At 38.2% G+C, this 26,673-nt stretch overlaps 1 protein-coding gene across 5 annotated transcripts in view; it reads left to right on the top strand.

Annotated features, from left to right (window-relative positions):
- Wrn (WRN RecQ like helicase) overlaps positions 1-26,673 on the top strand; it is a 133,627-nt gene that overhangs the window by 1,067 nt on the left and 105,887 nt on the right. For 2 of the 5 annotated variants that reach the window (XM_070016229.1, XM_070016227.1), the window contains exons 2-4: positions 20,636-20,750; positions 21,799-21,911; positions 25,322-25,467. In XM_070016229.1, coding sequence (XP_069872330.1) covers positions 20,652-20,750; positions 21,799-21,911; positions 25,322-25,467 — 358 coding nt within the window. In that variant the 5' untranslated portion in view covers positions 20,636-20,651. Of the gene's footprint in view, positions 1-10,342; positions 10,435-20,635; positions 20,751-21,798; positions 21,912-25,321; positions 25,468-26,673 lie in introns of those variants that run through there. The other 3 variants (XM_070016228.1, XM_070016231.1, XM_070016230.1) reach the window with 3 other exon arrangements.

The following is a 26,673-nucleotide window of genomic DNA, read 5'->3' as shown; positions in this document are numbered from 1 at the left end:
CAGGTGAGTCTGGGCGCAACTCCAGGGCTGGGAGGAGCTCAGGTATTGGTGGAGTTGAGGACCAAAGGTGTGGATAATACTAAAGAAAGAAATGTGTAAAAAATAAAAAAGTGTTATAAAGGTAAGAGGGTGAAAATCCTATTGAGAATAATAAGAGAAAGAGGAACGACTAGGTCCCGGGAAGAGAAGGTTGAAGTTATAATTTGACAATGCTGGAGAGTTGAATGCTACTAAAATGTACTGTACACTATGGGTCTGCTACACTCTTAGAGTGTATGTATGTGTGTGCTAATGTTTTTGTAATGCTTGGGATTGAATCTAGAGCTTAGCGCATGATAGGCCAGCTTTCCACAATAGAGCTTCCTCAGCCTCCTCTTTCCTAGATAATCAGCTTCCTTTTCCTCCTTTTGTCACCTGTGGGAGGTGAGATTTAGTGAAGTTTGCCTTTCAATATAGTAACTCTTCACTTAAGGTTCTTGACTTTGATTGCAGAATAAGAATTTCTGGACAAATCACAATGTTAAGAAAACTTGGTAGAGCTTTATTGAGTAAGTAAACAAGCAGACAGACAGGCACACTTCAGCAGAGGGCACTTCAGCAAGGGCACACTTCAGCAGATTGTGGGTACTCTCATAGGGAGATAGAGACACAGAGAGAAAAACAGGCAGAGAGATACTCAGACCCAATGAGAGACACTCACAAACACCCACAAGGAGACACCCAGAGAGACACACAGTTCTTGGGCTGTTCAGTTATTTATAGGGTAAAGGCATTATGGCTTTAAAGTTTGCTTTGTCTTTGCTTTAACAAGTTTCCTGGTAAGATTGCATCCTGTCATGAGACACCTTGCTATCTGCATTTTGGGGCTGGTGGCTTAAGTTTGGGGAAGCATATTTCTCAGGAAGATATACGTAAATGCATCTCTCAAAAATGAATGCATCCTGTTGTCTCTCTTTGAAGCGAAGATAGCATTGCTAAATACCATATTTCTGAGTTGCCTTTACCAGGCCTCAGTTTCCTTAAGTTATCCTGCTTCATTACTTCTAAAATGACTTTGTTCCTTTAATCATTTTTAAAAATTTTAATTTTATTGTCAAGGTGATGTGCATAGGGGTTACAGTTACATAAATAAGGTAGTGAGTACATTTCTTGTCGAACTTGTTAACCCCTCCCTCATTTTCCTTAATCTTAAGGGAAGTACATGGAGGAATATCTACAGTAAGCTGACCATACCTCCTTTTCCTCTAGTCTATCCAGTTTCATTTCCCCTAAAATGACTTTGTTTCCTTAATCTTAGGGCAATATATGAAGGAATATCACCTGTATTTGCTGTAAGCTGACTATTCTTCCTTTATTCTCAGTCTGTCAGGCTTCACTGTCATCCTTGATTTTGCTAAAACAATTGATATGCTTATATTTAACATTAGGAAATGGAGTCATGAGGGTATTAGAAGTAAAGAAAGAGCAGTAAACAACCTCCATAGACCAGATAAACTTTAATGGAAAGTTATAGAGGCATATGTGTGGGGGTGGGGGTGGGGTGAAGGGGGATTTCAGTAGGGTAATGGGTGAGGGCAGGGTCCCAGATCACTGCAGGTTCAAAGTTTCACAAGTCTCTGGTTCTGGTCTTGCCCAGAGAACTTATCGTTTGAGCAAGCCTCCTGCCCTGCCTCATCTCACAATCCCAGAGGGTGGGAGAGTGGGCTTTCATATTTAGATTAAGATTTGGAGCTGGAATATTATGGGAAGATTCCCCTTATGGGGAAGGGTAGTCAGTGGGCCACACTGTGGGAGCAATATTGAATTATGAGAACAAACATTCCCATCACTCACTATCCCAATTCAAAGAATATAGATCATTGCTTATTATTTACAGAGCCTCTTTCATGTTATTTTTGTATTTCAAGAAAGATGTGGACTGAGACGGTAGGGAGAGTAGAGAGAATTTGAATGAGAGAATGAATGTCACACTTTTTTGGAAACTATAGAATATTAAAACTCAGTCTCCGAAGGTGACTCAGTGGTAGAGTGCTTGCCTTGCATGCATGAGGCCCTGGATTTGATTCCTCAGCACCACATAAGCAGAAAAATCTGGAAGTGGCACTGTGGGCTCAAATGGTAGAGCGCTAGCCTTGAGCTGAAGAGCTGAGGGACAGTGCTCAGGCCCAGAATTCAGACCCCACGACTGACAAAAAAAAAAAAAAAAAAGAATATTAAAACTCACATTTCACATAATCTGATTTTGTTCCCTATAGGGATGCCTGTTAACTGATAAGTGTCCTCCTTTGGATTGTTCCTGTGTTTAGATATCCAGTCACCCCTCTATTTGTGTCGCTGTGGGTCACCGTCTAACCATGGTGTTTTAACATGTGGAACGTGTCCTGGGGGCCGTGCTAACTCTTAACCCCCATCTGCATGAGCAGGTGGTCTCCCTGTCCTCCCTGTCGGCCACCCTGTCCCAGTGACCCGGGGAGGCCTGGGGTGTGCTGCCGTTGCTCCGCGGAGGCCTGGACAAGCCCCTCTCGTGGCCAGGGCTGGTGGCACCAGCAGCTGGGAGAAGGTCAGATTGCCAAAGCTCACACCGCCAGCCCCATCCGGAGGTGGCTGTCCTGCCTCTGCCTCCCCTGTGTGTGCAGCACAGAGCTCCGGAGGGACAGACTGGCCGAGCCTTACCTGTCTCCCCCGGGCCTCGTGGCCCGGGCCTCCATGCCTGGCCTGTCAGTTATTGCCTCCGCTGTGCCATCCTCCAGGCTGCGGGCCTGCTGCCTCTCCCTGGCTTCCAGTGCCACCATGCCCAGGCAGCCCTCCCTGGCCTGCTAGGGACAACGTGGGACCAAGTGCGCACACAGTCTCCTGTGCCTCCCTTCCTTCCCCACTCCCCATGTGGTGTCTGCCAGGTCCAGGCCTTGACCGGCAGATACACCTGTCCCTGCTTCTCTTCTGACACGGAAATAAACGACCTCAAGGAACACAAAATATCCACAGTCTTTTTTTTTTTTTTTGTGGGTGTATGTGTCTGTACTGACCCACTTAAAAAAATCATTATTTCTCAATACAGTATAATAACTATGTTACATTTACATTGTATTAGGCATAAGCAGAGTTGATTTAAATACATGGGAGAATGTACGTAGATTATATGCAAGTATTATACCATTTAATGGGACTCGAGCGGATGCATTGGAATCTAGGTCTTGCAACCAATCCCCCATGAGTACAGAGGGAAATTGTACACGTTTTATCTTATATTCAAATTTAAAACCCAACTATAGTTGACACAGTTTTCCCTTTGTTTTACTTAGCACATGTTTAAGAGAACATATAGGGTTTTTTTTTTTTTTTTTTTCCCCAATGCTGGGATTGAACCCCCGGCCTTGTCAGTGCTCTACTAGTTAGCTACTTCCCTTAATACATGTTCTATTTTATTGATTTACTGACTACTTAGTATGTCATCTTAGGCTGTGCTATGTTTGACTATTAATTTCCCTATTGGCTTCTCTTATTACAAACTGTGTAATGAACAATTTGTAGTTTTTTGTGCATATATGCTGTATTTGCGTAGGATAGCTATAATTGTTGATTCCAAGGTTATATTTTGATACTTTCTACAAAATGATAGGGCCAGTTTCTGCTCTCTTGGAATACTGTTGATCTGTTGAAATTTTACAGATAACGTTATGTCAAAGTTGTGGCCAATTTGTTGCCTCACTTGCTGAAATGTTTTCTTTCTCAAGGACATTACATAACCTTTTGTCATATGTCAAATTTTTGTATTTCATCTACTTCTGTACATAGTGTTTTAGAAATTATTGTACAAACTTAATGAATACTAAACAATATTTTGAAATAACCTATACAACAGAAATGATTACTGCAGCCAAATAAGTTAATACCTACCACCTTCTATAAATATCTATCTATCTATCTATCTATCTATTTTTTTTTGGTAAGAGAATTGCTATGTAGCTCTGCCTCAGACTTGTCATTGAAGAGAGTGTGGAATTGTCTTGGTGGCCATGTCTAAAATTACTATCTATGTTTTGGTTTGTTTCTAGACTGTATATTCTGTTCCATTTTTCTGGGCATCTATTGTTATGTCTGTACAGCACTGTTTTGAGTACTGTAGCTTTTTAATGTAATTTAGAATCTGGAAGTGTGATGCCTACAACTTTTTCTTTCTCAGGATAATTATGGTTATTTGATGTATTTTGTGGTTCCATAACAGTTTTGTAATTGATTTAAAAAATGCATTGAAAGGGGCTGGGAAGGTGGCTCAGTGGTAGAGTTCTTGCCTTGCATGCATGAGGCCCTGGGTTCAATTCCTCAGTACCACATAAGCAAAAAGAAAAAAGCCGTAAGTGGCTCTGTGGCTCAAGTGGTAGAGCACTAGCCTTGAGCTGAAGAGCTGAGGGACAGCGCTTAGGCCCAGAGTTCAGGCCCCATGACCGGACCCCCCCAAAAAAATGCATTGAAAAATGCCATTGGAATTAGGTAGTATTGAAATATGGATACTGTGCCTAAGTAATGCCATCTTGTCTCCACTGCCATTTTAATGCCTCTAAATTCTGAGACCTATAGGTAGGGGATATATCATTCCCAGAACTGTGGATATGTCATGGATTGTTAGACTCCAGGAAATCTTTTATTTATTTATTTATTTATTTATTTTTATTTTTTTAGGTCCGGTTGTGGGCCTGAACTTTGGGCCTGGGCACTGTCCCTCAGCTCTTAACCTCAAGGCTAGCACTCTGCCACTTGAGCCAAGCGCCACTTCCGGCTTTTTTTTCTTCTTCTGCTTATGTGGTGCTGAGGAATTGAACCCAGGGCCTCATGCATGCAAGGCAAGCGCTCTACCACTGAGCCACCTTCCCAGCCCAGACTCCAGGAAATCTTTATCTCTCATTGTTAAGGTTTCTGTATTCTGGTTCATCTACCCCTCATTGTTCCTACTAGTTAACTTCTAATGAACCCTAACTATGCCCCTTAGTTAAGTGGCTTGTTTTGCTAATCTCCATCCCATGTGGCATCTGCCTTGATATGGTTTTTGCCTTTTTAATATTTTTTATTGTAAAAATAATGTAATGTGTTTAATTTAATTTTTTTCTTTTTAAAAAATTATTATCTTGAAGTAGTTGTACAAACAAGTTCCTATTCTATAAAACAGTATCTGAATACAAGGTGTCTGACAACATTGTCACCCATCACTCCTACTCCATCCCTTCTCATATCTATGGTCAAGAACTTGGAGTCATTCAGCGATATGACAAAATGTGTGGTTGTCCTTTGTTTCTTGAGTCTTGTTTACTTTGTCATATCTCCTTGCATTTTAGCTTTAGCATCCATTTCCATCCATTTTCCTGCAAATGCCATTATTTTGTCCTTTCTAATGGCTGCATGATTTTATATTGTGTATAGGTATCACAATTTTTGGATCCACTCATCAGTAGTGGGGTATCTGGATTGTTTCCATATATTATGAACAAAGCTGCAATGAGCATGGATTTGCATGTGTCCTTGTATCCTGGTTCCTGTTGTCCAGGGTAGATGCCTAGAAGTGGTATGGCTGGGTCATAGAGGAAGTCTATATTTAGTTTTCTGAGCCACTTCCAGACTGCTTTCCAAAGTGGTGGTATTAGTATACATTCCCACCAGCAATACAGTAGGGTTCTCCTGTCTCCCTCCAGCATTTGTCATTGGCTGCCTTTAGGATGTGGGCCATTCTCACTGGGGTAAGGTGGTATCCCAGTGTTGTTTTTATTTGCATTTCCTTTACAGCCACGTATGATGAACATTTCCTCATGTGTTTCTTTGCCATTTTTCTCTCTTCTTCTGAGAAGTCGCTCTTTAGTTCCCTGGCCCATTTCATGATTGGTTTGTTAGATATGTGAGGGGTTAGTTTCTTGAGTTCCCTGTATATAATGGATATTAGGGCCTTGTCTGATATATTGCTGGTAAATATTCTTTCCCAATTAGTTGGCTTTCTTTCTAGTTTGGTTGCTTTTTGCCTTTTTAAGTCTCATACTGATGACATTCAGCACTGCACTGAGACAGGAGTCCACCTTTCTAGTAAAGACTCCCTCCCTATTGAACCTCTCAAAATGTAGCTTCTCTGTTTCTCCCTGATTGAGTTCCTGTATAACAGTATTGATACCTCAATATTAGTTTTCCTAGTTTATGAACATATAATATCTTCATATATGTACTTTTTTATATATCTTCATCAGCACTCTATAGATTTTAATGTATAAATTTTGCTTGATTTGACTGAATATTTTAATTATTATTATTATTATTATTATTATTTTTGTCAGTTGTGGGGACTGAACTCTTGGGCCTGGCACCGTCCCTCAGCTGTTCAGCTCAAAGCTAGCGCCCTACCACTTGAGCCACAGTGCCACTTCTGGCTTTTTTCTGCTTATGTGGTGCTGAGGAATCGAACCCAGGGCCTCATTCATGCTAGGCAAACTACCACTGAGCCAAATTCCCAGCCCTGAATATTTTAATTTTGATGCTATCACAAATGCATTTTCTTCTTAATTTTTTAGTAGAATATTTTTAATGTAAAGAAATACAGATGATTTTTGTATAATCTTTTAAGAGTTTTCTATTATATATATCTCCTGTCCTGGAGCTTGAACTCAGGGTCTGGGCACATGTCCCTGAGATTCTTTTGCTCACAGCTAGCACTCTAACACTTGAGCCATAGTGCCACTTCCCATCTTTTTGAGCAGTTTATTGGAGGTAAGGGACTTTCCTGCCTGGATTGTCTTGGAACTGCAATTCTCAGATCTCAGCTTCTTGAATAATTAGGATTAACAGTTACCAGCTACCAGCACCCAGCTTAGACAAAATATTTTTATTGCATTGATTTTTTAAAATTTGTACATCAATCTCATATTTTTCATTACTATAGTTTTGTTTCCCCTTATTGTTTTCAAAATAATATTATGCTCTTAAATATTTTCTCTTTCTGGTGAAGTTTAATGTAAACTTGTTAGCTTCAATGGAAAGTGTTGTTGACTTTTTTTTTTTGTACTGCTTCTTGAGTGTATTGATTTAACTAATGTGTTTGAAGTTTTTTTTTTTTTGGGGGGGGGGTCTGGTTGTGGGGCCTGAACTCTGAGCCTGGGCTCCCTCAGCTCTTCAGCTCAAGGCTAGAGCGCTCTACCACTTGAGCCACAGTGCCACTCCCGGCTTTTTTCTTTTTGCTTATGTGGTGCTGAGGAGTCTAACCCAGGGCCTCAGGCATGCAAGGCAAGTGCTCTACCACTGAGCCACCTTCCCAGCCCCATGTTTCAAGTTTTGAATTGAGCTCTTTCTTTCCAGTTCTTTTCTCAAAAATCTAGTTATCTTTAAAATGGACTTTTATGTTTTATGTTTATTCCAGGTGAGTTGTAATTTTTGCTGTTAATTAATTTCAGACATAAATTTTGGATATGATTATATAATTTGATTTGGGCATATGTGTAACTGATTCTTCTATATAGGAAAGTGTTTAATTGAGATATGTTTATTCTGAATCTGATTATCTGTAAAATAAGTGAAATTATCTGCCCTTAGATGACTGGAGAAAAATTGTATTAGAAGACTTTAGTTTTTTTGATAAAAGTTTAAGCCAATTTCTTGTAAGAATAGTGATCAGCCTGTAATTTTTTTTTTTTTGTTGTTGGTCTTGAGGCTTGAATTCTGGGCCTACGCACTGTCCCTCAGCTCTTCAGCTCAGGGCAAGTGCTCTACCACTTGAACCACTGCCCCACTTCTGATTTTCTGGTGGTTAATTGGAATTAAGAGTCTCATGGATTTTCCTGCCTGGGCTGACTTTGAACCACAGTTCTCAGATCTCAGCCTCCTGAGTGGCTAGGATTACAGCCATGAGCCACTGTCACCCGGCAATCAGCCTGTTTTAAAGACAGGTTTTTTGGGGGATGGAGGCGTCTGTTTTTCTTTAGTTTAAGTGTTTAATATGAGGGAAGAGTAAGAAAACATGATTAGAACAATTCCTTCATGAGAACATAAGAAATTAGAATAGTTTCATATTCTTTCAAAAGTTATATAATATGCATTGTATAAGAAATACAATATACTATAGTGAATACTATGTTATGCATATTATATACAAGCATCAGAAAAAATTCAAATTTGTATATTTATGTAAAGCATGAGACCTTTTCTATTGTTACCTGTTCTGTTTTTGCTGTTCATTCATAAAACAGTGTTCCTGAACTATAGGGAAAAGATAATGGGCTGGAAGATAACATTTCCTTGTATGAGGCACGCAATGACAAAATCCCTAATTTTCCTTCTTACTTATGTTATAAAAAGACTTGTCTGCTTGTTTGAGATGATATTTGGTGATCTTCAGAAAGTTTGGCATTAGATAAATATATGATTACTTATACAATTGTGTGTTAATTTTTTGGTGTCTTTTTCACCCAGCTTCCACTTTTATCTTTCCCTCTTCCTACAAGAGTTAAATCAATCTTACAAAAATGTTTGCACATTTCTTTCTACCGGGCATAGCTGAATTTTTGCCCATTGAAGAGCTTTAAGTGCTGTAGTTCAGCATCATTTTCGTTTAGATAAGTTCAGAATTTCAGAAACTGTTGCTGAAGTGTTATTTCAATTCTTAGTATGATTTTAAAGTCTTTAAATTTATTTATTTGTGATGCTTGAGATTGAACCCAGGGTTGTGAATATTATACCTATTCTTCCCCTCTCACCCCGCCCCTTTTTTGAGACAGGGTCCTGCTGTACAGTTCAATTGGCCTCAGACAAATAGGTGATCCTCCTGCTTCCATTTCCTGAGATTACAGGTGTATCTTACCACACCTGACAGAACTTTCTCTTTTTGAATTTATGAAACTTGTTTTTCTTCATTTCATGTGGTGATTTTGTATATCCAAATAGTTTAAAATCAAGGACCAATAAAAGGATCCTATCATATTGTATTGATGTATTAGAATGCAAATATGGGAAGTTTAATTCAAATAGGCTTAGAAAGTATTGGAAATGTATTATTAAAATGGGACTTCCTGTTGTGTACATTTTGGGGAATGTTTCTCTCAGGAAGGCATATATCCTGCCAAACAAATGTTAATTCTTGGAGTAAAAAATGCAACTCTCCGGAAGGAATGCATCATGTTGTCTCTCGTTGAAGCAGAGATAGTCCTTGTGTGTTTCTGAATACCATGTTTCTGTGTTGCCTTCACCAGGCCTCATTTTCCTCAATTTATCCTGCCTCATTTTTTCCTACATGATTCTGGTCTCTTAATCTTAAGGGAACTAGATGAATGAATATCTTCTGTATTTTCTGTAAGCATTCCATATCTCATTTCCCCTAGTCTATCTGCTTCAATACCTCTCATGTTAGAGTCTCATTTGCCAGACCCAGTTTTAGTGCTGCTAAGGCCGCTGTGCAGCTGTGGTGATGGGCTCATGTCACCAGGCTGCCTTATTTGATGGAGATAGGGGTCTTGTTAACATTTTTCCTGAGATAGCCTGGAACCATGATCTTCCTAATCTCCTATCTCTTGAGTAGCTGGGGTTACAGGCATAAATCACTGTACCTGGCTCCTGTAACTTTCTTACAAGAGCAAGACTTATTCTTAGAAATTGTCCTGAAAACATCTCTGTATCTCATTGGCCTGAATTAAATCATGCATTTTATTTGTTTATTTAATTTTTATTGTTATTTTAAAGGTGATGTACAGATGGGTTACAGTTATGTAAGTCAGGTAAAGAACACATTTGTTTTTGGGCAATGCCACCCCTTCCACACACACACACACACATATATATATATATATATATATATATATATATTTATTTATTTATTTATTTATTTATTTATTTTATTTTTTTATTTTTTATTTTTTATTTATTTTTTGTTGGTTGTGGGGCTTGCCTGGGCGCTGTCCCTCAGCTCTTCAGCTCAAGGAGAGCGCTCTACCACTTGAGCCACAGTGCTACTTCTGTTTTTTTTGGTGGTTTATTGGAGATAAGAATTTCACGGACTTTCCTACATTTACTGGCTTTCAACTGTGATCTCAGCCTCCTGAATAGCTAGGATTACAGGTGTGAGCCACCAGTGCTGGTTCTGTCATCATATTTTTTTTTGTACACTTAACATTAAAAATATTTTATGTACACTATACATCAATAAAGATTGTTTTTAAAATAGTAGGAGAATAAAAAATGACATTTTATCTCAGAATCAAACTTGGAAAGGAATATGTACAAAGTCAACTTGAATTATTTCATTGATTGGTAACAACATGTGGTGATTTCAATTTTCTGAGAAAATGTTACTGTCATCATATTTTTTTTTTCTTTTTGCTTATGTGGTGCTGAGGAATCGAACCCAGGGCCTCATGCATGCAAGGCAAGCGCTCTACCACTGAGCTACCTTTCCAGCCCCTGTCATCATATTTTAAGGCAAGTAAAGAGGATGGCTTTACTGCACATAAGCCTGAGTTTTTTAGTTATCAGTTACAGAGGAAGGAGATTACCTTTTGGTCCACTGAGACTATCATGGGAAGTAGGAGTGAGACAGTTCGTGTAAACACATTGACTTTGTGGGTCATTATCTGAAATAAATTTCTTTGTACTTTGAAAAATGGTCCTGTTAGCACATCATCCTCCATTCTGGCTTGATGTCCTCTATCTTAGGTCCTTAGCTCTTTCCCCTGACCAGTTAATCTTGCCAGGCCTATCTGCAACTGGCTGATCCACCTTGGTCATTCTACTTCATTTCCTGGAGCCTCATCTAGCCTACAGCTGTGGCCATATAAATCTCAGCTCCACTATGATGAAATTCCCCACTTGCACGTAGTACCTCAAGTACTCCACGATTCATATGAACCAGCTGCAGAATACTCCCTGCCCCCAGTGGAATTTCCTACCTTTAGCTCCCTTAGCTCTATAAAATCACCTCGCTTGCATGAAGACAGGCTGCTACTCTTTCCTGTGAGAGCTAGCCTGTCAGCCTTTGCTGACAATAAACTTCTTTTGCTCTATGTGACTGTGTGTCCACATGGTCTTCTGGGCTGGTGCTTTCATTGATGCTGTGACTAGAATCTAAATTTCCCTGGTGGACCTTGCTCTTCCCCCTGGGAATTCGAGCTGCCCCAGGGACCTTGTACAGGTCTCAGGCCCACCCAGAGGACTGCCGAGGCAATTCCCCTTGGCCAAGTGCTCTACTTCCATCCATCAGCAGTCAATCTGCGCTTCTTCTCAGGTGAGTGACTGTTTTGCATTGTCCGGGGCTTGGAGTTCCCTTCAGCCATCAGGTGGAAAAATTTGGGTGCCAAATTCTGAGCCCTCTTCCCACCCCTCCTACCCCCATCCTTGGCCACTGGGCTAGATTAAGGGACCTAGCACTTGTGTGGTGACAATCTCTCTTGCTGCTTTCTCCCTCTGTGTTGGTTGACCAGAGACCCTCTGGGGAATGCTCCTGCATCTCTAGCATCAGCTCTTTCAGTAACTTATCATGGGGAGGGGACAGTATCACAGTCTTCAAAATTCCCTCTAGGCTATCTCCTGCACAACCTGGCTCCTCTTAAGCTTCTGCCTTCAGCCTGGTGAGCTGATTTACTTATGTAATCAAATCTGGGCTCTAGTATTCACTGGTCAATGAGTCCACATGGCCTCTCAGTGCCTAACTTATACAACTTCTGCAGGAACTCTGGCAAGTGGAAGGAAATATCCTACAGAGAGACTTTCTCTTTCCTCAGCCCTAAGCTGTCACTTTGCTCCATGTGCTCCCCTGTACAACTTTTGCTAGCCACAAACTCTGCAGATGAGCCGCTGCCATATTGGTCACCTGCAGGAGTGTCTCTTCTCCCTTCCCTTGCTTGTGAGCTGGCAGAGGGGGTGTTTCCTCCTGCAGAGTTGGTACTTCCTTCTGCAGCCCCTCCTCCCCTTCAGTGTGCCTGTTACTCACTCTGGGACTCTCCATAGTCAGGGCCCCACTCTGTTGGTCCCTCTCCTTCCCCTTCAAGCTCCCCTTGTTTCCTTTCAGGCCAAAGACAGGGAGCTTGGTGGTGCCCTGGAGGTTGTCACGCAGCACTTTGTGGAAACCCTTGGTGCTGGCCTTGCCCAAGCTCGGGAGCCCTCTCCAGCTTTCCTTCCCACTCCAGCTCAGGATTCTGTCCCAGCCCCCCTCCTGCCCTTGCGTGAGGATGGAGCATATTGTCGGGGTCCATGTGCCTTTTTCTCTCTGACCTCTCCTAGATTGAAAAAAAAAAAAACACGTCTGGGGTCTTTTAGTTTAATCTTTCCACCTACATTAAGGAATTACAGTGTGTGATCCAGTCCTATGACATGACCTGGCATGATGTTTATGTGATTTTAACTAATACCCTCTTACCTGAGGAACATCAAGGAGTCTGGGAAAATGCCTGGGTTTATGAAGAGGAAGTCCATCACTGCTGCCTACCCCCTTGGGGCTACAGCTGTCCTTGACCAGGAACCTCTCTGGGACTATAACGCTCAGGCAGGTCTGCTCAGTCATGACCAGTATTCTCATGGGGCTCAGATGGACAGCACATAAAGCCATCAGTTATGACACATTGTCTGAAGTAATTCAGGACAAAAATGAAAACCTATCCCTTGTTTTTGGCAAGGCTTAATCGGCCTCTTTTACAGTTTACCAACTGGGATCCTGAATTCACTGATGGAAAAAATTTACTAATGACTCATTTAAAAAAAAAAGATCAGGCCATTCCTGACATCTGAGCCTAGCTAAAGTGTTTAGAGAGGGGACCCTTGACTCCCCAGATCCAAGTTTTGGATGCTGCACTTATGGTTTAAAATGGTAAGGAGGACAAGGCCAAAAACTCAAGCACCAGATGCTGGTTAAGCTCTACCAGCCTCAGGCCTTACAACCAGCCACTTCTCTACAGGGACCACCGAGTCCTGTTAAGAGTGTGGTCAGGAGGGCCATTGGAGGGAGTCCTTCCCTCTAAAAGAGAAAGGAGAGGTCTCAAAGATCTCCAAGCTGTGCCATCAGTGTTGCCAGCATGGTCATACAAGTGTATCCTTCCTGCAACTAAGTGTATCCTTCCTGCAACTGTGGGGTGATATGTATATTTCTTTCCTTTTGCTTAGTGTAAGCTGTTCCCGCTTTCCTTCCCTTCAGTTGCTGCCCTTGAGTTGCTTAGTTTGTTTTCATCAATGTCCAGTGCAGTTGATGGGCCCTTCTGTTGTATATTTTCCCCTTTTCCCTCTGATTCTGTGCCTTCCTCCTAGCTTCCCTCAGATTCTACAGTAGTTTTTAATAATAAAACTACCTACTAACTTTTGCAATGTCAGCTAGACTTTGTTATTAGCTTACTTTTTTGCATAGTAAAGATGACTTAGATTCCTTCCTCAGAGAATCATTGTGAAAAAACAGGATATTTTAAACATTTGCATAAATATACAAAGTTGCAACTTGAAAGTATGGTATAAATATTGAGAGTACTCCTGTATGACATTTTATTAGTAAGTTTTCAAGTAGATGTAAAGATTCTTGCATTATTAAGAAATTAGTACTTAAAAAATAGGTAGCCTTTATTTGTAACAAGATGAAATTAAGGCATTTTAGGTAAATAGTGAAATTAATGAAATAGTTTAATTAGTGAAAACTAATTACATATGAGAGTTAGATGTTCAGTTATTTAGTAATAATTTTGTCCTGAATTTGAAATGGTTGTCTGTATGTGCATTTAACTTAACAGTGATTTTTCAATCTGTTTAAAACTATTAGGATACTTTGGTCAGTTTAGCCCTCAAGAAGTTATGTACAGTAGTTATAGTAACTCTACGTATTAATTTTCTTAGCTTAATTAGAGGTTTTAGGAACAAAGAAGTCTCTGAGCTACACTTGATCTTAGCCAAAAGGCCAAGAAGCGATACTCTCTGAGCTAATCTATTGGAACTATACTTTCTCTTGATACTAGTGATAAGAATGTCCATTCTCTAGATGACTAAGTGGAAAATGTACTTTTAAGATGTCTCTTTTCTGTCAGGTTTCTGGCTATAGTTTTTAAAATTAGGTCATTCAAAAGCTATCAATTGGAAATGTGATCTTAATTTTTTAAAATTTGTTCTGATTTAATTTGAAGGTTTATTGATTTCATATCTATTGGTAGAAATTAGAAATGGTAGAAATTAGAAACTTGTCCTACCATCTCAATACTTTCCAATACAATCATGTAAAAATTTCTTCAAATCATAATTCATAATGTTGATAGATTGGCTAATGCTATCAGCTCATTTGTCCATCATATTTCACAACACATTTATCTAAAGGTTTTACCAAGATAGGCATGGTAGCCCTGTAGTCCTTGCTAGGGAGACTCAGGTGGGAAGATTGACTTCAGACCCAGCCTGGGCTACAAAGGAAGTTAGAGGCTAGCCTTGACTAGATACACAGACCTTGTCTCAAACACTCCCCAGTCCCCCTAGACAAAATACCCAAACCAAACTAAATTAAAAGCAAACAACAATGAAACAAACTTAAATGAGCGCCCACCCTGTCCAGCTTTACCAAGAAATTGTATTGTTATTAGGTATTTTATGAATGAGTTATAAAGTAGCTCTAGTTTGTTGTTAATAACTAGCACTAGACATTTTTCAGGGTTAAAACATCTTGTCTGTGTTCTGTAGTAGCGGTTGGGAAATAGCCTGTGGGCCACATTTGATTCACTGCTTATCTTTTGTGTTATAAGCTGGCTGTTTTATATATATATATATATATATATATATATATATATATATATATATATATATATTTTTTTTTTTTTTTTTTTTTTTTTTTTTTTTTTTTTGGGTCCAGTTGTGGGGCCTGAACTCTGGGCCTGGGCGCTGTCCCTCAGCTCTTCAGCTCAAGGCTAGCACTCTACCACTTGAGCCACAGTGCCACTTCCGGCTTTTTTCTTTCTTTCTTTTTTTTTTTTTTGCTTATGTGGTGCTGAGGAATCGAACCCAGGGCCTCATGCATGCAAGGCAAGTGCCCTACCCCTGAGCCACCTTCCCAGCCCCTTTTTATATATTTTTAAGTGGATGAAAAGAAATCAAAAGAAGATTTTGTGAAATTTGTTTAAATTCAGATTTCAGTGTCTATTAAGTTTTTTTTTTTGTTGCCTTGCCATACATATTTGCCCAAGTATTGTTTATAGCTTTTGTGTTATCAGGGCAAACTGAGTAGTTATAAGAGAGCCTATTTCATTCATGAAGCCTAGAGTATTTACTGTATGCCCTTTAGAAAAGAAAGTTTACTGATCCTTGTTTTATACTATTAAAACATGTAGCCCTTATTGTTAATAGTTCACTTTGTTTTCCTTTTTCTTTCTTTATCTTTTATCTCGTGTGTGTGTGTGTGTGTGTGTGTGTGTGTGTGTGTGTGTGTGTGCACGCGTGTGCACGGGCGCGCGCATGTGCAGTACTAGAGTTGGAGCCTTATGTTTGCTAAAAAGGCACTCTACCACTTTAGCCATAGTTTTAGTCTTATGTATTTATTTGTCAGATAGGATACTATATTTCAACTGGGCTAGCCTTGGACTATGATTCTCCTATCTATAACCTCCCACATAGCTGGCGTGACAAGATTGCACTACTACTTTCTGCATGTTGATTGAGATAGGATCTGTTAACTTTTGCTCAGGTTAGTCCTGAGTCTAGACTTCTCTATCTCTGCTATCTACCTCCCAAGCAGCTGAAATTACAGACATGAACCACTGTGCCCATTCTTTCTTGTTTATTTTTTAAAAAAATCCTATATGCCTTTTATTGATAAATTCTTATAGGATATTAATAACTAGCATTAGTTATTAGGAAAATATAAAGAAGAAAAGTAAAGGCCATTAGTAATTGGAGATAACCACTACTATTTGGTATGTTTTTGTATACATGCATAAAAATACATGAAATTAAAATTCAGTTTTGTTTTTGGTCAGTTGTGGGGCTTGAACTCTGGGCCTGGGCACTGTCCCTCAGCTCTTCAGCTCAAGGTGAGTGCTCTTCAGCCACAGCGCCACTTCCGGTTTTCTGGTGGTTAATTGGAGATAAGAATCTCAACAGACTTTCCTGCCTGGGCTGGTTTTGAGCTGCGATCCTTAGATCGCAGCCTCGGTGCCCAGCTGAAATAAAAAAAAATTAAAAAAAATTTTTTTTGAGGCGGGGAGTTCTTGGGCCTGAACTCAGGGCTGACAATTGCTAAGCAGGTGTTCTGCTCACTTAAACTATACTTCCAACCTTTTTTGCTTCAGGTCATTTTTAAGATATGGTATTCTGTTTTTGCTCTGAGCTGGTCTATACTTTATTCTCCTGTCTGTGGCCTCCCAAATATCTGCAGCCACACACAGACAGGTGTGTACCACCACACTTAGCTTATTGGGTGAAAGGGAATCTACTAACTTCCTTCCCCACTGTGGGCCTCCTGGTCTCTTGAGTGAAAGCTATGTAAGATAGGAGAGGCCCAGGAAGCTGAGATCTGAAGATCTGACTGTTTGGAGCCAGCCTTGGCAGGAAAGTCTGTGAGACTCTCTGTCTCCAATTAACCACCAAAAAGTTGGAAATGGAAGTATCGCTCAAGTGGTAGAACAGTAGACATGAGTGAAAAAGCTTAGTGACAGTGCCCAGGTCCTGGGTTCAAGCCCCAGGATGGGTGGGGTCAGGGGTGAAAGAATGGGAGACCCTGAGTTGATTCTTCAGTACCAGCACACAGACAGACACAAACTGAAAGTCATGTGCACGCACCGCCCCTCCCAACATACTCACACACCCACACACCCACCCCAAACTTAAGAAGAAGCAAATCCCTCACACTGTATAGTATTGTTTTATGGATGTAACCTAATTTACTATTTACCCATAATAACTGATAAATGTGATGAACTCTAGAATCAAGTTAATAAGGTCTCAATGTAAAGTACAGCATCAGGGCTGCACTTTTGCTGAGTCTGTGCCTTCTTGTTTTTATGGAGCACTATGTTCAGGATGAGTAAGGTACAGGAAATTTGGTATTTTCACAGATATATTTTACTTTTCTGCCCAGGTTGGCTTCAAACCTCAATCCTCAGGGTCTCAGCAGTCTTTGTAAATTTATTGAAGTATAGTTTTTGCTCAGCAAAATGGCATCTTGAACTGACATTTGAGAATTGAATTAACTCAGTTAAAAATGCAGTGTTTAGGCTGAGTATGGTGGTACAGGTCTATAATCCCAGCACTAAAGAGTCAGGAGGATCAGGACTTTGAGTTGAACCTGGGCAACATATTAAGACCCTGTCTCCACACACACATAGAAATGTAAGGAGAAAGCATATTGACATGTATTGACAGTTTATAAATTTAGAGTAAACGACTAGCTTTGGAAGTAGAAAGGGGAAGTATTTTGAGAATATTCAATTAAAGTTATTTGAATCCTACAGAAGATGAGTGGTAGAAATATCGGTTATAAAATTTCAATTGTTTTCAAAATTTTGCTTCTATCATCTGAAAAATTGAACTTCTTCTTCTTCTTCTTTTTTTTTTTTCCAGTCATGGGGCTTGAACTCAGGGCCTGGCCACTGTTCCTGAGCTTTCTCTCAGGGAACTCACTCTACCACTTGAGCCACAGCACAACTTCCGGCTTTTTCTGTGTATGTGGTGCTAAGGAATTGAACACAGGGCTTCATGCATGCTAAGCGAGCACTGTACCACTGAGCCACTTTCCCAGCCCTGAACTTCTTAAAAAAAGGAGAAGCTACTATATTTGAAGATTCTTTGAACCCTTGAAGATTGGTTAAGGAGCTGAGTTGCTGGAATACTGGCTAGTGGTTAGAAAAGGAGTTTTTCAGTCTTGTGAGGCAGAAGCTCTGACCATTTGCTTCCTCTTGTGCAGTTGAGCTTATTTGTGATAGTTTGAAAAAAATATTAAGTCTTTATTACAAATAGAGTATAGTTTAAATTTATCTTAAATAAAGGTCAGTAAAGGAATTGCTGATAATTTCGGCAAGTTAGAAAAAAGGAAGCAAAGAAAGTAAGATGCATACGAAGAGTGAAAGGTAAACTAATTTTTGTCCCATTTGTGAATGAGATGAGTGTCCCTACTGAAAGGCAAATGTTCAGGTTGGGCTATTCATAATTTAAAAAATCACAGAAAAATGAAAAGTAACAGTAAAAATCCTAGATAGTTAAAAAAAATCTAGATGAAGTTTGGAAAGCGATGTAGGTAAAGGATATCCAAGATAATTTCAGAAAAGTTCAAAGCAAAGCAAAGCAAAACATACTTTTTTCAATGGAGGGAGGAGTGTGTGATACAAGTTTCCTTAATGGTACAATAGAAAACTATGAAATGATAATGTGCTTTTAGAAAAAGATGTGTCAAAGTTGTTTGTATTCAAAACATAGCTAAACGTGCAAATAAAAATTCCTTTATACTATGAATGATTCTTTCCCAAAATAGCTTTTGTCTCTCCAGGAAAAAAAAATTCTTACTATGTGGTTAGAAGATTTCCCTATTGCAGATATTCTAAGACTTAAATTTTCTGTGTGTTTCCATTTACCCTATGTCTAAGTAAACTTGACCAAATTTAGTTCTGAAAAAAAAAATCAGTTTTCAAATGTTTTGCCTGGAAGCATCCAGATCAAATTTTGTTTTCAAAAGAGCCTTTTTATATCTTAAGAATTAGATATTTCAAATTAAAATGAGCTTAGTGTTACAGTATCTCAGATAAGAGCTAGGGTTTATTTTTATTTTATCATTGTAAATAAACTACAAAATTCCAAGATTCTGTAGTTCTTTTTTATAGAATTTGCATTATTTGTTGAAATCATAGTTTTAAAATTTCTTTTGCATTTTGCTTGTGATCTACTCTTGATATTACACAAGCTTGTGATATATATATATATATATATATATTTTTTTTTTCATATATATATTTTTTTTGTTTAACCAGTCCTGGGTCTTGAACTCAAGGTCTAGATGCTGTTCCTGAGCCTTTTTGTGTTCAAGGCTAGTGCTCTACCACTTGGCTACTTCTGGCTTTATCTAAGTTGTTTTTTGGAGATAGGAGTCTCATGGACTTTCTTGTCCAGGGTGGAACTGTACTGCAATCCTCAGATCTCAGCCTTCTGAGTAGCTAGTGTTACAGGCCTGAGCCACTAGCATCCAGCTTACAAAATATATTTTAATATTAACAGATTATATATATTATACATACATACATATATGTATATACCTATATATTTATATATATATATATATACACTATACATACATAATTTGGAATCAACTTTTGGCTTAGGTCAGGTTTTGAATTGGTGGCAAAATAGAGTATAATAACCACTGACATTTGTAAAATGCCTTATTTCATAAAGCATACATATATTTACAAATTTTATGTTACTAACTAATGCATGTGGTGCAGCAACAGTTGGATTATCAGTTCTCATTTTGTGATTCATGGATCTAGTCCAACAACAAAATACAGGCAAACAAGTGCAGATGGAACATTCTTTTTTTCCCTTCAAACTGAGAAACACACTCCAAAGATGTACCATTTTTCTACATTAGGAAGCATATGGCTGTATAATAACTGGCTTATGAGTGATATATACAAAGTCATTGGTTAAAACAAGTTGTTTAGATTTTGGGTTCCTATATTGTGATCTAATATTTGCACTGTTTATGTGACCCCCGCCTCCATTTCTGGCTTTAAATTAATCCATAATCGTAGGCTTAGAGTAAAAAGTTTATATAAAATGTTCGATGAGAAATGTACTCATTGCCTTACTCATGCAATTGTAACCCCTCTGTACAGCATCTTTACAATAAAATAAAAAAAATGTATATAGTTGAATTCTGTTTTGCTAATTTTTTTGTCTAGATAGCAGACTAGCATTTTTTCATCTAGTAAAATGTATTAATCTTAATAGTTGTTGGGATGATTTTTATAGTGTCAACATCTTTTATCATGTGAATTTTCTATATGTTAAAAGCTCTATTCTCTTGAGATAATGGGAACTAAAGTTTGAGGTGTGAGGAATTTGCCAGGAAATTTACACTGCTTCAGTGTATGCTATGCCAAGGTGTAGATCTATTTTGTCACTAACAAAATGTTATCATTTTTTCACTCACTATTTATCCATACTTGAAGTTTGGTTTACATTGTGGAAAATGTTAATTGGTTTATGTTTCCATTACAGAGTAAAAAGAAAGTGGTATAGATATATATTTTTTTGTTGTTGGTCCTGGGGCCTGAACTCTGGGCTTGGGCGCTGTCCCTCAGCTCTTCAGCTCAAGGCTAGCACTCTACCACTTGAGCCACAGCGCCACTTCCAGCTTTTTTCTTATTCAAGTTATTCTATGAAAGGATCAATACCATAGAATAATAAAAGTTTGAATTGCTAGAAGCTTAGAACTCAATTTTAATAGGCCAAATAATGTTAAAAGGAAGAGATACTTATTGTATAATTAATAAATCTAGAGTATTATATCTGTGTCTTTGAGATGTTTTCTTTTTTCTTTGGGATTTCACATCTTCTACTTGAGCTTACATGTTATTGCTTACTTTGAATATGTGTTTGTTTTTCAATCATATTGAAATGACTGGGTTTCTTTTCAAATATTATTATCATTATTATCATTGTTGTTGTTATTATTATTTTGTAGCTGGGACATTTTAGAGATGAATGGCAAAAAATTGGAAACACCACCACCACAGCGTAAATTTCCTGAATGGATGGTGTCTATGCAGGATAAAGGATGTACTGAAGAGGAAAGAAAGGTATATTTATTGATTATTCTTTAAACTGGGAAGTTTAATTTAAATTTTAGTGTATAATGAGTTATCCCTTACTTTTAAACTTCAGGTCCTTATTTAGGTAAGACCCTTTCTGTTATGTGAGTGAACCAGGATGCAGTTATTGAATGAGTCAATAGAACAAAGTATTATTTAGTTTACACAATGAGAATTCTTACAGTATACTCTCTCTGTATCCAGTTTTCATGATTCACTTTACCAATTCTAGTTAATAATTTAAATGTTAATATTGGTGAAGCTTTTGGTTGAGTTTAAGTCCTGTACAGACTTAAGATTTGGTACCAGGAGTTGGGCGCTGGTGGCTCCCGCCTGTAATCCTAGCTACAAAGGAGGCTGAGATCTGAGGATCACTGTTCAAAGCCAGCCTGGGCAGAAAAGTCCATGAGACTCTTATCTCCAATTAACCACTAGAAAACCAGAAGTGGTGCTGTGGCTCAAGTGGTAGAGCGCTTGTCTTGAGCTGAAAAGCGCAGGGACAGCTCCCAGGCCCAAAGTTCAAGCCCCACGACTGACAAAAAAAAAAAGAAAAAAAAAGATTTGGTACCGGGAATCAGCATATGAAGGCCACATTAAGGCTGGAAATCTGGCTTACTGTTAGAGTGCTTGCCTAGCATATATGAAGCCCTACTCTGGGTTCTATTCCTCAGTACCACATAAACAGAAAAAGCCAGGAGTGGCGCTGTGGCTAAAATGGTAGTGCTAGTAAGCAAAAGAAGCTCAGAGACAATGTGCAGGCCCTGAGTTCAAGCCCCTAGAATAGTAATATCCTTTTCAGAAAAAAATCAGTAAATTAAATGGTTTCATAAAATAAGATTAGAAATTGGAAAACAGAATGACTGGGAATAATTTTGTAATTGGATAGCTTTATTATTGTTAATTGACCATTCGTTTATAAAGTATTAACTGGTAAAACTTAGATGTATAAATTAAATGCTTCAATGGTCTTTATTTCAGTGAACATTTATTATTTTATATGAACTTTACAACTATTCTAAATTTTACTTAACTCAAGGCATATTTTCAGAAGAGTGTTTTTGAAGATGACCTCCCCTTCTTAGAATTCACTGGATCCATTGTTTATAGTTATGAAGCTAGTGATTGCTCTTTTCTATCAGAAAATATTAGGTAAGAGGTTTGAATTTCTTAATTTCACTGAATCTGAGCCCTTCAAAGATATAATTTTCTAGGATTTGCAAGAATCCTGAGTAATAATTGTAAGAATACTGATTTTACAGTTGCATACATACAGAGAAAATTATTTGTACACATAGTACACAAAACTTTGTACACAAAGTTTTTCAAATTAAAAAAATGAATTAAATTTGTAATGTACTTCTGTTCATTGATAAACTTTTCTATTGCTTTAAATATATATATTTACTTTTAAACTTAGGATGTGATATATAGAACTGTTAGACATATTGTGTGTATTTTAGCAGTTTAGAAAAAATGCAAATATAACATGCCTATTTATGTCTTCCTAAAAATACCAACATAATGTATTAATTAATGGTTATGATTAGATCTATTTTATTTGGTTTGTGGCAGTTAACACCAAGTAATTCTTTAAAAAAATACTAGAAATTACACTTAATACTTTCAGTATTTATCTCGTTTGTTTTCTGCTACCGTAACAAAATTTCCTCAGAAGAAATCATTTATGAAATATACCAATTTATTTCTCAGTTTTGGAGTCTAGGATCTCTGCACTATATTGGTACTTGCCTTTGTGATATATTATAACAAGGTGTCCATACTCTTACAGTAACCAACTTATCTCTGAGATAGGAATGTTAACCCATCCAGGGGGCAGAGAGCCCTCATGACCTCTTTACCTCTTTCTTATTAGGCCCCATCTCCTAACAGTATTAACAGTATTTGCAGTTAGGATTAAATTTTGACGTGAGTTTTGGAAGGAATAGCCAAGGTACCTTGTTATAATGAAAAGTAAGACTTCTGAAGTATTTTATAATAACAAGTAGTAAGATCTTTGAAATAAAACTGTCCTTTTATTTTTAAACTGTTACACATTGTGTTAAAATAGTAGAAGTAAATAAAACTATTTATTAATGTTCTCCTAGTGGTAGATCTAATCTAGAAATAGTATGCAGGCGTTCTTACTTCCCCTCCTGTTAATTGGCTACTTTTGGGTCTCATAGTGACTCAAATTTGACTCACAGAAAAGGTCAAAGCTACTTGTCAGCTGAGATGAATTGCAGATTCTTGGTCTCACCAAAAAATTCAGGAGCATCCACACAAAGGAGTTCCAGCAGCAAGATGTATATAAGCAGAAGCAAATGCTTCTGGGCCCGTGGCTTGTGCCTGTAATCCTAGCTACCCAGGAGGCTGAGATCTGAGGATAGTGGTTCTGAAGCTGGCCAGGGGAAGAAAGTCTGTGAGATTCTTACCTCCAATTAACCACCAGAAACTTGGAAGTAGTAGTGGTAGAGCACCAGCCTTGAGTGCAAAAGCTCTGGGACAAGACCCCCCCCCCAAAAAAAAAAAATTTGAGGGGAAACAAATTGACCAAGCAATCAAGCAGTGTCCTCAGGGCTTAGGCACTTTTATGAGCTGTAGATGATATGATAGCATTGATAGAATGTACATAATTATTTAGTTTTCCAAGAAATGGGAGAATGGGAGGACACTTTCAAGAACTGGGAGATGAAGAGTGGTTTGCTTACTTAGGTGTCCTCTGAGTAAAGATGATGGATGATTTGAGGGAAGGTGCATGCATGAAAGTACATCTATATAGTTAAGACCTCTCGCCCACCTTTAGGGTCTAGAAAGTTCTTGTTGGTATTTGTAGAACTGAGCAGAGAGGAGAGGAGGTGAGGGAAGAGGAGAGGTCTAGAGAGATAGAGGGAGAGGCAAAGGCGAGTTAGTAATAAGAGAAGAGGAGAGGAAAAAAGGAGGCAATGGAGAGGAAAGAGAGGAGAAAGAGAGAAGGATAGGAAAATGAGAGGGAGTAGGAGAGGGAGGAAGAGAAGATAGGGATAGGGAAAGGGAAGGAAGAGGGAGAGTAGAGAAACGGTTTTCAACTGTTAACTCCAGGGCAGTGTTGGTTTATTTTGTTTTGTTTTTTTGATCAGTGGGGTTTGAACTCTGGGCCTGGGCGCTGTCCTTCAGCTCTTCAGCTCAAGGCTAGTGTTTTACCACTTGAGCCACAGCGCCACTTCTGGCTTGTTCTGCTTATGTGGTGCTGAGGAATCGAACCCAGGGCCTCATGCATGCAAGACAAGCACTCTACCACTGAGCCACCTTCCCAGCCCCTCCAGGGCAGTGTTGGAACAATAGTTTTGGTAAAACTGACATAGAGATGGTGCTATACCTCCTCCCTGCCTCCTTGGTGTATTTTTCTTTTTGTTTTTAAAAATATTTTTATTGTAAAGAAACTGTACAGAGGGGTTACAGTTACATGAGTAAGGTAAAGAGTACAATTCCTATCCAGCATTGTTACTCCCTCTTTTATTTTTCCCCTACCATCCCTTCCCTCCCCACTTCCCCAGCTTCCCCGCCCCAGTATTATTTTTCTTTTTGCCTACTCTGTATAATTTACATGATGATATTAGCTTCACCATGTTACCCTTGGCATTGATGTAGTATGTGATATATGGAGGCAGTAAACTTGAAGAATTGTAATTTTGATGAATTGAATATATTTTATAAAAGGCTTTGTTTTTTGTTTTGAATCCATCCTTATGTATTTAAAAATTTTTCCATCATAGATGTTTTTAAACGATTTGATTGTAATATGCCTTTGTGTAGTATAGCTTTTGTTCATCTTGCTTGTGATTAAGTTTTATTTCTTCAAATAAATTTTTTTCTGTCTCTGGGACTGTAAATACTCACCAGTTAGTTTGTTTGATACTATTTTCATTATGTCTCTTTTTTTCTTGCTATGCTTCTTTGCGATTGTTTCTTTGCTATGTCTTCAAGATCATAATATTTTTCATCTGTTGTGTCAGATCTGCTGTTTATCCTTTGAATATTTGTAGGAATTTTTCATTTCTAGAAGTTCCAAATTAAAAAAAATGATTTCCATTTTGGTTGTCATTGTAGTTATTCTACTTTAAAATTGTTGAGCATATTTATCATTATTTACTCATTTACTTGCTTTTACTTTTAGTGGTACTGGGTTTGAACCCAGGCCTTAGGTTGGGTAGGCAGGTTTATATCTGTTGCCAGTCATATAGGGTGAAATTGTGTAGGGAGAATTAGTATGTATACATATTTATTTGGATTTATTACCATTTGAATTTTTTTCAGAATTGCTTATTCTGGATTTTTTTTGTCATTTATGTGCTGGATTATTTCTCTTTTTGTCTTAATGATTTTTCAAGGAACTTTTAATACTTGCTGGATGTACTTATAAAAGTTATATGTATCACAGATACCTCTTACCAGTCTTTGATTTGTGCTTTAGTTTTCAAGTGATATCATCAGTTATGCAGAAGTTTAAAATTTTTTTTGTATTTTTCTAAAGAAGATTAAAGTTTTAATGCAGTTACTTTACACTGTTTTTCTTCCTTTAGCGTAAATCTGGCTGATGGGGAAGTGGTAGGATTTGACATGGAATGGCCACCCATTAATAGAAAAGGGAAACCAAGCAGAGTTGCACTAATTCAGTTATGTGTGTCTGAGAACAAATGTTATTTGTTTCACATTTCTTCTATGTCAGGTGGGTGTCTGTTTCATTTTTATATAATTGATAATTGTATAAACATTTTCTCTGAAAAATTAGGATTTTTCTCTTTTCATCTATTTATGTTCTATGATTCATTCATATTCCATGTGTTATTTAATTTTATAATAATACTGTGAAGCCTGTTATAGAAAAAAGAAAATAAAAGTTCAAGGTTCATGGTGAATATCTAGCAGAGGTGCCATTCAAACTTAATTTTTTTTTTTCCAGTTTTAATGTGAAATTCTTTTTTTTTTTTTTAATTTTTTTATTGTAAAGATACTATACAGAGGGTTACAGTTACATGAGTGAGGTAATGAGTACACTTCCTCTTGAACATTGTTACCCCCTCCATTGTTTTCCCCCTACCATCCCCTCCCTCCCTCCCTTCCCCAAGGTTCTTTTTTTTTTTTTTTTTTTGATTGTGATTAAGTGATTACATAATTTCCAGAAATTCACAGTATTGTGGAATAATGATGCTCATTTAAAGTCACAAGTTCATTCTAACTTTCCTGGAGCAAATTGTTTATCACAGTCTGTAATATATAACGGTGCTCATATGTTATATACCATATATGTGATCAGCAGCATGGGGATATTTAGTAGTGGTTCGACCAGATGAGTGGGAGTTCTTTGTTTCTTAAGTCCTGTTAGTTTTGTCATATCACCTAACATTTTGGATTCATCATCCACTTATCAGGGAGACCATGTACTGTTTGTCTCTTCGTTCTTGGCTTACCTCGCTCAACATGATTCCTTCTAGCTCCATCCATTTCCCTGCAAATGCCATTATTTTGTCATTTCTAATGGCTGCATAATATTCCATTGTGTATAGATACCACAATTTTTGGATCCATTCATCTGTGGTGGGGCATCTAGGTTGTTTCCATATCCTAGCTATTGCGAACAGTGCTGCAATAAACATGGAGGTGCACGTGTCCTTGTATATTGGTTCCTGTTGTTCAGGGTAGACCTAGAAGTGGTATGACTGGGTCGTAAGGGAGGTCAATCTTTAGCTTTCTAAGGACCCTCCAGACTGCTTTCCAAAGTGGTTGTATGAGTGTACATTCCCACCAGCAGTGTAATAGGGTTCCTCGTTCTCCACATCCCCTCCAGCATTTGTCGTTGGCTGATTTGTGGATGTGGGACATTCTGACTGGGGTAAGGTGGTATCTCAGGGTTGTCTTTATTTGCATTTCCTTC

This window comes from Dipodomys merriami, unplaced genomic scaffold (assembly GCF_024711535.1).
Source record: "Dipodomys merriami isolate MVZ:Mamm:240054 unplaced genomic scaffold, mDipMer1.0.p SCAF_12, whole genome shotgun sequence".
Lineage (NCBI taxonomy): Eukaryota > Metazoa > Chordata > Mammalia > Rodentia > Heteromyidae > Dipodomys > Dipodomys merriami.
This window is presented reverse-complemented; position numbering and strand designations above follow the sequence as displayed.